Source organism: Hyaena hyaena, unplaced genomic scaffold, assembly GCF_003009895.1.
Source record: "Hyaena hyaena isolate Hyena2069 unplaced genomic scaffold, ASM300989v1 scaffold_23, whole genome shotgun sequence".
Taxonomy (NCBI): domain Eukaryota; kingdom Metazoa; phylum Chordata; class Mammalia; order Carnivora; family Hyaenidae; genus Hyaena; species Hyaena hyaena.
The window spans coordinates 701,395-717,554 of record NW_024080655.1 but is presented as its reverse complement, the minus strand read 5'-3'; the positions used below and the strand labels follow the sequence as shown (position 1 = coordinate 717,554).

General features: G+C 42.4%; 1 protein-coding gene across 1 annotated transcript; it reads right to left on the bottom strand.

The window, feature by feature from the left end:
• Positions 1-7,726: 7,726 nt before the first annotated feature.
• On the bottom strand, positions 7,727-13,510 carry NUP160 (nucleoporin 160). Its single transcript, XM_039226937.1, has 3 exons — positions 13,357-13,510; positions 12,977-13,088; positions 7,727-8,069 (listed from the first exon to the last, which is right to left on the bottom strand). The coding sequence occupies exons 1-3, from the start codon at positions 13,508-13,510 to the stop codon at positions 7,727-7,729; spliced, it is 609 nt and encodes a 202-aa protein (XP_039082868.1).
• Between the last annotated feature and the right edge of the window lie 2,650 nt (positions 13,511-16,160).

Sequence of the window (16,160 nt, the reverse complement as noted above, 5' to 3'; positions counted from 1 at the left end):
TTGTCATTGTAACTTTTTTACCATCTTAACCATCTTTAAGAGCATAGTTCAGTAGAATCAACTGTAGAATTAAACATTAGTAGTAGAATTAAACATTCACATTATTGTGCAACCTATTTCCAGATCTTTTCTCATCTTGTGAAACTGAAACTATGCTCATTAAACAGTTTGACACTCCTTTCTCCCTCCAGTCCATGGCTTCCACCATTCCACTTTCTGTCTCTATGAACTTGAATGCTCTAGGTACTACATACAAGTGGAATCTTACTAGTAATTTCTTTTTGTGACTTAACCTGGCATAACAACCTCAAGGTTTATCCACAGTGTAGCATGTGTCAGAATTTCCTTCCTAAGGCTGATTAATATTCCATTTTATGTATATACCATTTTTTTTTTTTATGTATATACCATTTTTGTTTACTCACTGACCTGTCAAGGAACACTTGGGCTGCTTCTACCTTTTGGCTACTGTAAATAATATAATGAATATGGGTGTACAAATACATCTTTTTTTTTTTTTTTACTGTCTACAAGAAAACCACTTTATCTTTTAAGAGAGAAAATGCATGTGCACGTGGGAGCACAAGCAGGGGAGGGACAGAGGGAGAGAGAGATTAAGCGTGGAGCACAATGTGGGGCTTAATTTCATGACTAACCATGAGATTAAGACCTGAGCCGAAATCAAGAGTTGGACACTTAATTGACTGAACAACCCAGGTGCCCCCAAATACATCTTTGAGACCTTACTTTGAATTCTTTGGGGGTATATATCCAGAAGTGCAATGGCTAGATCACAGGGTAATGCTACAATTAATTTTTTAAGGAACTGCCATACTGTCTCCCATAGTGGCTGCAACATTTTACATTCCCACCACCAGTGCACAAGGGTTCTAATTTCTCCATATCCTTGTCAACACTGCTATTTTCTGTATTTTTTGGGGGGGGATAGTGGCCACCCCATGGGTGTGTGGTGGTACCTCACTGTGGTCAGAAGCCAGTTTTAAGTTTATATTTTTACCAAAGTGCCAGAGATAATTTAAAACATGTGCACAATACAAGCCAACACTAGTTAACCTTTACTAAAAACAAAACTCTCTGTCTTTGTAACACAAGCAACTGTCCACAAGGAAGTACTAAAATACAGTGAGAGTTTCTGCTGAGAAAAAGCAGGAGTGTATGAAATACAAAAAATACATGTAGCGTTCCTATTCAACCTAGCCTAGAGCTACATTTTACAAGTTGCAGATCTCAACCCATTAGTGGAATATATATCAATTTAGCAGGTCTCAACCAGCATTCAAAAAAAAACCCGAAAGTATCAAAGTTCATCAGTTTATCACTCAAAGGTAAACATGCATGTTTCATAAAATTTTTTTGGTTACATATCATCACAATATGTATATATAGTAGATAGCAAAACAAGATATTTCTTGTTGGAAAAATGCTGGCCTGGCATATCACGCTTCTCAAATTACCTGTAGTAAAGGACTAGTTTTTCTTGTTTGTTTTATTTAATTTCCACTCTGTTGCAGATTGACACTTTATGTATAACATACAGGAATCCTGAATGCGGAGGTGGGTAGCAATGTCAAACCACTATAAAAGTATCTAAAAGTTTTCTCTCATGTTCTGTATTTATCTTAGTGCAAACTGGTAAGTAAGAATTTGTGGCCCAGGACCAGGCTATGGACTACACACCATAGTTCTACAGGACTTCTGTTTGTATTAAGGTCTTAGATGGAATACAGATGGCATAATTATATGGTCAATAAGGACGAGATCCTGAGAATGACCGAAGTAATACACTTACTCAAGAATTAGAATCCAAAGAATCAAAAGAAAAACAAGAAACAAATGAATAGGAATGGATGTAAATATTAGAGATAAAATAAAAACAAATTTCAACATTGCAGATTAGGGGAAAATACAGGCTGAAGAGCAGGACTTGGGGGCGGGGGGGGGGGAACTATCAGTGCATTATAACATGAACAGGCCTAAGTGCCAAAAAGGTTTATCTGATTGTAGTCTTCATTAATAGAACCATAATGCTCAAATCAATGGAGATAATAGCTCTGCTCAATTTCACACCACTCCTACATTCAATTTTGAGTCTAACTTATAGTGGAGTGCTTCTCAAAACGGAGGCCATAGACTGTTTCAGGAGATCAGTGAGGCCAAAATTCTTTTCATAAGACTACTACGTTATTTGCCTTTTTCAGGGTTGACTTTTTTGCATTGATGATGCACAAGCCTAAATAGAGGGTAAAATTACTGGTATCTTATAATGAATCAAGGCAATGGCACCAAACTGAACACCCGTTCATGATAAAAACGTTCAGTAAACCAGGAATAGAAAGGAACTTCCTCAACATGATAAAAGGCATTCATGAAAAATTCACAGCTAATGTCACACACTCAATGGTGAAACACTGAAAGCTTTCTCCCTTAGACCAGAAACAAGACAAAGATGCCAGCTCTTCTCACTTCTATTCAATATTGTACTGGAAGATCTATCCAGGGCAATTAAAAAAAAAAAAAAAAAGGCATTCAGTTGATTCAATTGGAAAGGAAGTAATAAAACTATCTGTATTTGCAGATGAAGTTATCTTGTATATAGGAAGTTCTAAAGACTCCACTATAACACTATTAGAATAAAAGAATTCAGAAAGGTTGCAAGATACAAGATCAATAATACAAAAATCAACTGTAAACTTACATTGATTAATCTCAAAATTAAGAAAATAATTCATTTCAATAATTTCATTTCCACTAGCACTAAATGAAGAAGCACCCAGGAATAAACTGGTCAAAAGAACTGCAAAACTTATACTCTGAAAACTACAAGACATTATAAAAAGAAATTAAAGACATAAATATATGGAAAAGCATCCCATGTTTACGGACCAAAAGACTTAATATTGCTAAGATGGCAATACTTTCCAATATCATCTACAGAACCAACATAATCTCTAAAGGAATCTGTCAATTAAGAAATATACTGGTGTCTGCCCTGGTCTCTGGCTCCTAGCACTAAGCTAAAGCCCTTGTAATTTCCTAAGTGATAGAGATGACAGGAGCATCTTATATAGAACTCTGAAATCCCTTGAAATTTCCTGGGTGATAAATGCTTTCTGTTCTTTTTTAAGTACGCTACACACCCAACATGGGGCTTGAACTCACCCTGAGATCAACAGTCACATGCTCTACTTACTGAGCCAGCCAGGCACCCCAGAAACACCTTTTATTCTAATAGGATGACTCCTTGATAGTGTCAAGGGTTAGGGCTGGTTACCAGAAAGACCAAGTCATAATTTCCAACCCCTATTCTCCGGGGAGGGGAGAGGCTAGAGATCAAGTAATAATGGATTATGCTTACGTCATGATGCCTCTTTAAAAATCCCTAAAATATGGTATAGGGAGAGTTTCCAGATTGGTGAACACATCCATGTGCCAGGAGGGTGAAAAACCCCAACACCACAGGGGCAGAGGCCCCTGAACTCAAGACCCTTCTGGACCTTGCTCGATGTACCTCTTCACTAGTTGTTCATCTTAATCTTTGTCATACAGTAAACTGGCAAATGTAAGTTAGTGTTTCCCCGAGTTCTGTGGGCTACTCTAGGAAATTGAGACCGAGGTCAGGGTCATGGGATGAATCAAGAGCCCAAGGAGGTAAAAAGAGTATCCACATTTGGCTTAGAGTGTAGGTGCAGAGCAGGGTGTGAGGGCTTCCACGTATATGAAAGGCCTGGTATAGGGTGGAAACTCAAGCAGGACAAGGAGGGTGTTCACACAGAGCAGCAGTCTCTATTGGTGATTAGAGCCCAAGCAGGGAAGGAGGGTGTGCACTGAATAGGGGTGGAGTATCAGCTCAAAAAGCATGAAGAAGGCATCCATATGGGATGTAGTTGGGTAGGAGAGCCCAAGATGGGTGAAGAGGCACCAAGATAGGCACCTCTAGCACAGCAAGGACAGACCCTACCTCACTGAAATGTTATCCAGATTAAATGGATAATATGCATGAAGTGTGTGAGCCCAGAGTAAGCGCTGTCCGAGTATTTGCTATTAATGTACATAAGGGGCCCAGCACCATGGCAAACACAGAATATCCAACAAATGATTGTTTATTATAGGATCATCATTATATGACATCCTAAAGACCTCATCTACATACGACAGCTAGTGTTTGGAAGATAAGCAAAATTATTCCTAAAAATTAACTCCCCTCCAGCCACTTAGTAACACCTATGTCCCTTTCGTAATTCCATTTTTCCACCCCGATGTCCAAACTGGCTCTTTCTTATTTAGCTTTGGTTAACTTTCCCTTTCATATTCCTTGGAACCCTCTACTCCCTTTCTTCTTGACTTCTTCAAGATCTTTTAATTCACATGTTAGCATAAAACCCAGCATCTCCATGGAAACAACATATGGAACACTTAGGTTGTTGTGAAGAGCTTAAGGAGACTCAATGAATCTAGGGCTACTTCCCCACATCAGTATATACAGCATAGCTTGATACATGTCTTACTTGTTTCATACCTGTCCGCGTTTTGGTGAATGCATGAACAGCCCTAGGTAGAGTCCCATGGAAGGGGAATAAGCAAGTCGTAACTTATGTCCAGTTCCGATACTAAGCTGAAAGTCTTTACTCACAGGAACATACTCCAGCATGTCGGACACCATCAGGCACATTTGGTCCTGCCCAAGAGGAGTCAACAAGTAGTACCAAAGAATATCCAAGTAAGAAAAATAAACTCCTTCCCCTTCGAAAGGCTGCACATCCACCACACCTAGCACTCTTTCTCTTTTACCTGCTGAGGGACACTACAGATCTTTTAAAAGGCTGAGATGAAAGTGTTTCTTCAGCCTGATAAATAAAATCACCAACTGTTTTTCCTATGAATCTTGGAAACTATTTTATCAACTTGCATTTATAAAACACTTCCTCTTAAGTGAAGATTATTCTCTATACTATTTCAATTCTGTAGGATTCATAATTTAAAAATATATTAGAAGGGGAGAAATGTATGAAACCTAAAGCTAAATGAAAACTGCATGAATCTAGAAATGGCCTGTAATTTCCAAACTTAAGTGATCTTAATAATCTTTGACAGAAATAGCAAGATGGACTTCAATTCTCTTACAATTCACAATGCTATTTTACCTTCTAGTAACTATAAACATAGCATTTACCTTATAAGACCACATTCGTAGTTTATGATCTTGGCACAGAGCAAAGATGAAGGCATCATGCTCGACGCAATGAACAGCGAGAGCAAGGGGACGATCTGAAGGCCCCTGATCACCTCTGAAAACATAAGGCCCAATTTTAGGCTTTTAGTGTTGTAACTATCAGATTATTAGAAATTGTAATTAAGAAGATAAAGTTACAAATGTACTGTTTTGGTTTTTTTTTTTTTTTTTAAGGGTTTTAAATATTCCCTACACCCTACATGGGGCATGAACTCACAACCCCAAGATCAAGAATTGCATGATTTACCAATTAAGCTAGCCAGGTGCCCCTATAAATGTGCACTCTTAATCAACACAAGGAACCAAGAGTTTACATGCTGGTATAACTATATTTTCTATTTGTTCTATAACCAATCATTATGATACACTTTAAAAGCCTCTACATAAGAAAGGAATAGAGAAATCATCAGAAACTTTCTTTTAATTTTAAACAAAATTGGATTTGGTGAGTCAGGGCAGAGCACGGAGTTGACTATCGTGAGAATATATACAGAAAATCAGTTTCTGCTATCAAGATGTCCAAGGCGTGGCTCTCCTCAGATGGACTGTGATATTTTGCAGACTCTTCTCCTTTCCAGTATAATGCTTATCTGCCTTAGAGTAAGACTGGAATCACTAATAGGTCCTGACCAGTGCAAAAATTAAATTCTTGGGCCCTTTGATTTGCCCACCAGACACCACTTACCTGATAGCCGTTGGCATCCAGCCTATAAGCAGTCGCTGCATTACTGAGCTCTGTTTTAGTTCCACAACTGACACCATCCCTACAAGATTGAAAACAGACCGGTGACATCCAAGGCATCTCTTGATCAGACTCAGAGAAACTCAAAAACAAGGATCCAATCATGAATAAGGTCCTTATAACAGGTGACAAGTTTCTCCATTTCTATACTAAGAGAGTTTTAGGATGTACCTTTCCATATACATTACTTAAAATATCTTGAATCATTATTGCATCAATAAAAACAGCACTAACATATTGCTAGGGAAAATTTTTGCCAAACAGATACAAATAGTAAACTCTATTGCTGCCCAGAACAGTCATTCTGTCCAAAAGAATCATTGGGTTCCTTTTATGTGCCTGGCACAGTTCTAGGAGCTGAAAATGTAGCAGTAAATAAAACATTAAAAAGCATCTCACAGAACTTATATTCCACTGGGAGGAGGGCAGAATTTGAGACAGTTCACAAATTAAGCGGAATGGTAATAAGTGAAAGCAGAAAGCATACAGTGAATGCCAAGTGTTGCTGTGCAATTTTGCAAAGAGTGGTCAGGGAAGGCCTCACACACTGAGGAAACGCTGAATGCTGACTCGAGGAGTTAAGGGAATGAGCCAAGCTGGTAGCTGGAGAAAGAGATCTCAGGCAAAAACCCTGATGTAGGAGCATGCCCAGTATGTTCAAGGAATTCCAAGAAGCATGAGGCTAGTGGAGAGAAGGCGAAGGGGAAAAAAGAGGTCACTGAAAACCAATGTGAGGACTCTAGGTTTATTCAGAACGACATGAAGAACAAACCCTCACTTGAGGGCTTTGAGCAATGGAGTGACTTGACCCTACTTAGGTTTTCAATGTATCCCAGAGGTTTCTGTGGAGGGGTAAGGACAGATCTGAGGGATATTTAGGAAAGTAATGCAATAATCCAGGCAGGAGACAGTGGTAACTTGGAGCAGGTTATCAGCAGTCGAACTTCCTTGTGTCAATTTATTTTAGTTATAGGACCTCAACCTGAAGGTAGATAACTAGTCAACTCTTCTCTACTACGGGCCTTAGACTAGGCTGTCTTACAGTTTGTCTTCCCACATTCCAAAAAACGTTACAATTCCTCATCTACTATATAAATCTTACCTTCTCAGAAAACAAAACAAGACAAAACAAAACAGTAAAAGTACTAGAGACTCTTCAAAACAGTAAAAGTACTAGAGACTCTTCTGGCAAGGAACCCTGAATGATCATTTTAGGGGAAGCAGAGAAGCAATTCCTGCCTTGGATGACGGGTATGGTCTTCTAAGGTCTGTTTTATTGCCAACATTCCCTGTTTAAAGTTAAATCCAAGTTCAGTTCCCACTCTTACCAGGCATGTCATAAGAAGGAAGTTTAAGAACAAAGATTCCCCCGGAAGCAGATGGTAGAGCAAACAGAGCCTCCCCGTCACTGCTAAGCCAGGCTGCCGAGGAGGGAGAATTCGGGGAGAGTCCAGGTACTGCTGGAATTAACTGAGAGTTGCAAGGATCCCTGAAATCAACTTTTCCAATGTCAGTAAATATCGATTGCATCTGACTTTCAATTACCAACTCCTGTGGAGTAAGGAAAAAGAACAATCTGTAAATCAAAATAAGCTGCATTTTGCTCAGTTTCTTTCAATCGCTACAAACGCTTTAAAGGTAAGAAACAATTGAGCCTAGAAACAAAGCTATCTTTTTCACAAAGATTCTTTCTCTAACTTAAAAATGTGTCTGATCATTTTAAGTTGTGACTATCAAAGTATGCTTGGTAAGTGATAACAAGAAATCCAATTTTCCTTCAAATCCAAAGGATATTGCTCCCGCATTAGATCTGTGACAACCAGAGTCACTTGGGAAATAAAGGATATTCCTCTTAACCAACTTACACTCCTATACATCCGGGAAGGGTGTGGTAAAAGTAATCTGTGCACTGTCTGATTGGTCAAGATCAAGATTATCACATGATTCGGAGTCTCAGAGATGTGAACCCCTCCAGGTAAAAGGCTGCAATTCTGGAATTTGAGGCGAACTGCATTATTCAACAGATTTACATCCAGTGACTCTTCCACCAGCTCCAATGTATCTCCAGAGGTCTTCCTATTAAAAAAGAGACATTTGTTTAAAAAGTTTATGCTTTTCTTTTTTTTTTCTTTTTCTGAGAGAGAGAGAGAGAGAGAGACAGTGTGAGCAGGGGAGGGTCGGAGAGAGAGGGAGACACAGAATCTGAAGCAGGCTCCAGGCTCTGAGCTGTCAGCATAGAGCCCGATGCGGGGCTCGAACCCACGAACCATGAGATCATGACCTGAGCTGAAGTCGGATGCTTAACCAACTGAGCCACCCAGGTGCCCCAAAAAGTTTATGCTTTTCTAACTGACTGTTTGCTTTGAAATGGCTTCCAAGTGAGCCTTCCCAATTTCAAAGTTTTGGGTAAACAAATTCAGATCAACTTTTAGAATCCAAACCATCACAATACATTCATTTGCAAACTACAGCACAATATAAAATTCCAATCTTATTATAGATTCTCTGTTAAATGGAGGCATTTCCAAACTTGATGGGTTATTCATTTAGAATGATGGTACTCAAAGTAACTGAACCCCACTATAAAGAAAATTCACCCCCCCCCATTACTTATAACCTAATGTAGCCTCCACTATTAGTAGTACAGCATCATACCATAGTGACCTTAATAAATGTGACTATTTCCCCTTCAATGACTTTCTTCCTGCTAGGATGCAGGGAAGACCTCTTCAGGCACAACTCTGCCATATGGTAGCACTGCATCATAGAAAACACCATGCTGGGAGAGCCCTAACTTCTCATCAGCTCACTTAACCATTCTGCCTGCATCCTCCCCTAAACAGCAAGTCTCCTTCCAGTGATTCAAGGGCAATCTCTGATTTTCCCAAGTATATCCCTCTGCGTCCATCTCTCCTTCAGCCAAAGCCTTCCCTCAACATTCGAATACACTCTTCCCTGGCCTCTCCCTTTCCATCACCCCATTCCTGCCACTATCCAGCTATCACAATCTCTCCTTTCCCCTCCATGGCCATGTCTTCTCTATTTCCTCATCTCCCTCATACTCTTCAACCTGCCCTCTTCTTACCAAGGTCACCACGCCAATTCCAATGGATTCCTCAGTCCTGTTCCTACTTGACCTCTTAGTAGCATTCCATGTACTTGACAATGCTGTCCTTCTGAGAGTTTCCTTCTTGACTTAGATGATACTACTCTCTCCTGGTTTTATCCCCACATCTCCAGGAATTCCCTCTCCTTCTCCTTGACCTGACTCTTGAATTTTATTTCCTCAGACCTTGATTTTGGGTCATCTGATCTGCTCAGTGCACACATTCTCTCAAAGTACATCTTATCCACTCCCAAAGCTGCGTGTACCATGTGAGCTCTAATTTCCACTCCCAAAGCTACTTTGCTTCTGGTAACTCATGGCACGTCATCAGCACAATTTTCTGGACCCTCAACCTAGTCTCTAAACAATCGCTTCACCTTTCTACTTTACGGTTAAAGTTGGGTCCTGGATCTTGCCTGAGGACACCCCCAGAGCTCTCCCTAGCACACTCCCTGTAGTGGGGCCTCGAGGTAGGACACAGTTGTCCTGCTTGCTCCTCACTGCCACTCCAGGCCACTGTCCCACCCTCCCTGCTCAAACCACTTAGCTCTGAAGCATGTGCGACCAGACACCACCTGCAACCCCTGCCCACCGCGGTTATCTACAGAGCTCTTTCATTCCTTGAAGACTAGCTCCTGGCTCACTGTCACTCTCTCCCACACTTCCTTTGCCATATTTATATTTTTTTCTAATATCTCAGTCCCTGCAATTTCCCTCCTCTAGTGATTGCCCTTGACTGTGTATAAATACGCTACTGTATTTCCTCCATACCCTTGCATTGCCTTCCTTCCAGAACTTGATTTCTCTGCTTCTCTCACAGCAGTGCTCCTTAAGAGAGCTATTCTGTATTCACAATTCCTGTCCTCTTCTCTCCAGAGCCCAGCCACTTCGGGTGTTTGTACCACAATGGGAGCAGTTTCTGACAAACCTCCACCATGCAGAGGTCTATTTTCATTTCTCTGACTTATGTGCAGTATTTAACAGTTATCTTTCTCCTTGAAATACTTCCCTTAGCATCTGAGACACTACTCTCTTTTTTTTTTTTTAATTTTTTTTTTAATGTTTTATTTATTTCTAGGAGAGAGAGAGAGAGAGAGAGAGAGAGACAGCGTGAGCAGGGGAGGGTCACAGAGAGAGGGAGTCACAGACTCGGAAACAGGCTCCAGGCTCTGAGCTGGCAGTCAGCACAGAGCCCGACGCGGGGCTCGAACCCACGAACTGCGAGATCATGACCTAAGCAGAAGTCGGACGCTTAACCGACTAAGCCACCCAGGCGCCCCGAGACACCACTCTCTTTTTGTTCAACTCTTATTTCCCTACTATTCCTACCTAGTCTCCTTATCGTCCTAAATATTTGAGTGTTCCAGGGCTTAGTCCTCAGACCTTTTCTTTCCTCCTCTACACAAGTTCTCAACAGGGGACCGATCGTCTCCAACTCAATTAATGGCATCTCTGTAACTCCAGTTGCTCAAGACAAAACTGTGGAGGTCACCCTTGACACTTCTCTTTCTGTATACCCTATATTTGAACCAACAGTCATTCTAACAAACGCACCTTCAAAACATATTCACAAACAGAATATTTCTCACTGCCTCTGCCAATACCACCCTGTTCTAAGCTGTCAGCATCTCGTGTCTGGACTGTGGCACCAACCTCCTTATCGGTCTCCCTGCTCCCAACCTTTCCCTGCTATACTCTGTCCTCAACACACCAGCCACAGCAACCCTCTAAAAGCACAACGTAGATCATGTCATTCCTCCACTTAAAACTCTTCAATGGCTTCTTCGCATCTAACACAGATTAAGAGTCAAAGCCTTAAAGTTACCAACAAAGCCCTGATTTGACCCTTGGGTACTTTCTTATTTTACCCTTTGATCACTCAGCTGCAGACTCCTGGCCCCTTGCCATTCTTTGAGCACAACAAACAAGCTCCTGTCTCAGGTTCTTTACATTATTGGTTCCTTTTTCTTGGACAGCTCTACCTGAAAAATCCCATCCCCTAGGTATTGACTTCCTCTGCTGCTCAAATGCCAACTTACCACTGGGTCTTCCTGACTACCTTCTACAAAAGGTCACCTCCTGCAGGCATTTCCCTTCCCTCTTACCTTGCTCGCTGTTCTCTATTCCACTGGACAAACTATTTGTTTTTGGGGGGGAGGGTTACTGTTGTTTATTGCCTCTCTCCCTCCATAAGAGCAGGGACTTTGTTTTGTTCCCTGTTATATTCTCAGTCCCTGAACACTGACTGGAAAATATTAGGCACTAAAAAGTATTTCTTAAATGCGGTTTGTACATCAAACACACGTCTCTCTTCTGAGCCTCAGACCTATAAATTCAAGGCCTGCATGACATTTCTGAAGGGCTCTTACATAGGTAACTTCAAACATATTGGAAAGAATTATTCACATCTCTCCAAAACCCATCTTCTGTCCATTAGTAAGAGGCGACCTGGCCACCCAATATCTTGTTAGTCACACCAGAAACCAGGGAATTGACTTTGTTCCATTTCCCTTCCCATCTTCTGCACATTCAATCTATCACCAAGTCCTAGTGAAGCTATCTTCTAAATGTACTTTAAATCCATCCATTTCTCCTTTCTTAGCTACTCCCATAATTGAGCCACCAGCATCTCTCACGTGGGCCATCATAAAAGCAAGCAGCTTTTTTGTATTATATCTAACTGAAATTCATCCACCATGAAGTAAAATGATTTTCCTTTTAAAACATTACACACACACACTTTTTTAATTTTAAAGAGAGCGAGAGATTGCTTGAGCACATACACAGGCGAGAGGAGCAGAGGGGGAGAGAGAATCTTAAGTAGGCTCCATGCCCAGTACGGAACCTAACAAGGGACTTGATCCCACGACCCTGGGATTATGACCTGAGCCGAAATCAAGAGTCAGGCGCTTAACCAACTGAGCCACCCAGGTGCACCTAAACTGGTTTTCTCTTAATGCAATTTTGGTTATGTTAGTAAAGAGTAACTCTTTAAAACCCTTCAATGATTACTCAGTGTACTTGGGGGGGGAGGAGGGGAATCCAAAATCCTTAGAAAGGATCGGAGAGTCCTCCATGATCTGAGTCTTGCTTACCTCCGCGGTCTCAGTCTCTCTCTCACACCACTTTCCATTTCACCCACTGTACTTACGCCACACGGATCTCCGGTTAGTTCCTCAAACCTGTCCAGTTCTTTACACCTCCTGGATTTTGCATATGGTGATGCTGTTTGCTGGACTGTTCTGGCCAACCTTCCATCCTACAGGGCTCAGGTTAAATGTGATATCCTTGAAGGCCTTCTCTGTCTCACTAATAACATCTGGTCTCCCATTAGCCTCTCACAGCCCCTATACTTTTCCTCTGAGGCAAGTATGAAAAATTTATATTTATACACCTATGTTACAGTCCCTTACTTTCGTGTCTTTTCCTTCATAAAACTGCCCCATGAAAGGCAGGTCCACATCCATTTTCAAACAGCTACAACATCTTGCATGATGGAAATGGTGGTTGCTTTTGTTCACCACTTCATCTATATCAAACTTAGGTGCTAGGCCTGCTTAGATGACTGACATGAAAACGCTCAAATGTATCTGAGGAATTAAGGAAGCTGTAAAACATGATAAAAACACAATGAGTTCAAATTTAAAACTGGTCTCTGGGGCTTTATTCCAAAGCTTCATTTCCTCTGCTTTTAGTGCTGCTTGGGAAGGCACCTCTCCCAGTGCTCTGTGTCTCCCTAATTTTCTGATTCAGCTGCGAAAACAGTCCTTCTCTTTTCCTATTACCGCCTCGGAGAATGACATTCTGGGAACAGCCACGAAAAGTCAGAGGCCCAACAACCCAACCTGCCAGGGGCGTTGGCGAACACAACACTTACCAATGAATGAACCTGTTTCTGGTGACGGAGAACAACTTGCCACTTTCCAGATAATAGAAGCCTCCTGCGCTCTCACTGTATTTCACGGCTCCAGCCAAGGCATTTGCAGTTCCTGCAAAAGAAGAGTGGTCAGCCTGCACATCTGGTTCTTTAGGGATGACAGGGATTGAAGGCGCTGAGAAAGCAGAGGGTGACGACTGACAATCCATACAAAGAGAAGGGGAAGAAAGAAGGGCGAAGTAGGACACTACGGAAGCTCTGATCCCGGGGCTATAGGCATGTGGACTTAGGAGTATGAACCAGGGGTCACAGATTTAGGGACCCATAAGGGATGCCTGAGGGTAAGGACCGGATCGCGTCCCCCTTGGCTGCTTCCGTACCAAGGCCACAAACTATGAATTCCCGAAAGTGTCTCGGCCTCTCGCGCTCAGCGCCGCTGAGCTCCACGAAGCTCCGTTCCAGGGCTCCCGCCGCCGCCATCTTCCCGCCGCCGCCGCAAGGCCCGACGGGACGCGAGCAAAGACGGGAGGCCATCGTCACTTCCGGAGGCGGGGCGGGCGGAGTTGAGGACCGGTGAGGAAGCCGGGGGAGAAGGGAGGGTATGACCGCCCGTTGCGAGGCTTCCAGTCAGTTGGCTGGAGATCGAAAGTGGGCAGGGAGGAAGTCAGAAGAGAAAGGAAAGAGGGAGCCGACTCTGCTTGCGGGAACCTTCGCCTGGCCGGCTGGGATACCCCAAGGGGGCGGTGCCCTTTTCCCGGCTACCTCCGGGCGGGGGGCGGGGGCGGGGCCGGGGCCGGGGCCGGGGCCGGGTTTGTTTCCATTTTGAAAACCCCGGCGCGGGCGGCGGGGCAGAGCTGCCCGGGGAGGGGCGAGGACCGGGGACGTGGGGCAGCTGAGCGCCCTCTGCCGGGTTTTCGGAGTTCGCGGTCACCCTTCCCTGCGCCAGGGTGGCAGTCTGTAAATCTCTTGGTCTTTTTGGCCTTCAGTGACACGTGGAATGGGGAGAGGGGATCTTTTCAAGAGGTTGTGTTCGTGTAACCTTGTGTAATGAAACATAATGCGTTCGGTAAAACATTGATGCAACTTGCTGAGATTACCTAAATGCTGCTCGCTTGCACGTGTGAAAGGAATATGCCTTTCTTTCCATTCCTGATCTGGATGTTTGGAAGATATTGTGACTTTATCTCGGGCACGATAGATGCTCAGTATTGGGGGAAATGCTGATTTTCAGAGGAAAAGGTTTTTCTTTTTTCCTCGATAGTGAACATTTGTTAGGCAATTCTGTTATCCTTGTTGTTACCAGTGACTGCAACCCTTCGCTGTCATTGTATTTCATTGATCCTATTCTGACCACTCCCGCCTATCTTTCCAGTTTGCTCCTAGGACACCAACTCTAGCAATGCAACCCCTCCATCCCACTCCCTGTCCATTGTTCTACCACTTTTTCACTGTCCCTCGTTTTCTTGACGTTTCCTTCTTGCTCTGCTTGAATTCCATTTAAATCACTCCTTTGCCTAGCTCTTTCTTCATTATGATCTGGTAGAAACTACAACTTTGATTGAATCCAAGTCTGCAGCTGAGCAGGGCTGGAATAAAATACGCAATCATACAGACATGCCTTCCTCTACCTCCATCAGGATTCTAAACCTTGAGTGGGTCCATATTGCTGCCCAACAAACACATCATACTTTCACTTGTCCACTTTCTGTCCAAGATTAGTATTTCACAACTTCTCTAACCTGTAACACCACCTCCGACCTCCTCACTCTCAGCTTGCATTTTCATTCATAAGATTGATGTAATCAAAAGAAAATTTCCCCCACTACCACCTCTCCTTACCTGCCTTCATCTGTACCCACATACTCTGTCTTCCTCTCCTCTTACTATAAATTGAACTGCCCTGAACTTACAGGACAGCCTTTTTACATTTTCCCCAGATCACCTGCGCAGGGACACCATTCTAGCACTTATCTCCTCTCTCCTACATCTTCAATCCCCTGCTCCCACTTACTGACTTGCTTCCCTAAGCACACAAACATGCTGTTATTTTTCCTTCCCACCACACATAAAAACTCATTCGATCTCAGCTCTCTACTATCTCAGAGCTGTTCTTCACTGTTAGAGCAGAAGTCAAGAGCTTTCTATTTAATTTCTTTTCTTCCAATCTCTCTTAAACCCACTTTTATAAGGCTTTTGCTTCTGTTGCTCTACTGAAACAGCTTTTTTCATCATCTCCAGTGACATCCATTATATCTAACATTGAACTCTCATTCTTTTCCTTTTTTTTTTTTTTTTTTTAAGTAATCTCCATTCAATGTGGGGGTCAACTCACGACCCTGAGATGAAGAGTTGCATGCTCTATAGACTGAGACAGCCAAGCACTCCTGAACTCTTATTCCTAAACTTACTTGACCACCTGCAGCATTTGACCAATTAGTTGCTTTCTTGCTAACCTTCTTCACGTGGCTTCCAAGGCACCACACTACACTCTCTTGATTTCCTCCCGCTTTACTGTTTATTTTCACACTCCTTTGCTAATTGCTTCTCTTTTCCCCAACCTTCTGTTGGAGTGCCCCAGAGCTCAGTTTTTGATCCAGTCTACACATACTCCCCTGAGGATTTCATGCAGTCTTCTGGTTTTAAATACTAGATTGCAACATTCTGATAATTCCCAGATGCAAATCTCCAGTGTAGACCGTTCTCCCTTGAACTCCAACCTTATGTATCCAACTGCCTATTCTTTTTTTTTTCTTTTTTCTTTTCTTAGTTTTCATTTTTTAAGTAAGCTGTAGGCCCAGCATAGAGGTTGAACTCATGACCCCAAGATCAAGAGTCACATGCTCAGCCCCTTGAGCGCTCACTGTTTGCATTCATCGCCTACAAACATCTCTGGGATTCCCCCACAGACACCTCAACCTCAACATATTTAAAACTTAACTCATTTTATCTCGCTCTACACTATCATGTGCTTATCTGTGTGCCTGTCAGTACCCCAGTGACCTTAGAAATCTAGGAATCATAAAAAAAAAGAAAGAAAAGAAACCTAGGAATCATACTGGGCACAGAGACCCTAAAACCCTTGGAATTCCCTAAGTGATGAGAGGATAAAAGTCTTTTTTTTTTTTTATGTTAATGAAATGACTTTTGGAAAGTCCCTAGGTAACTTAAAGATGGGGGCTGGGTG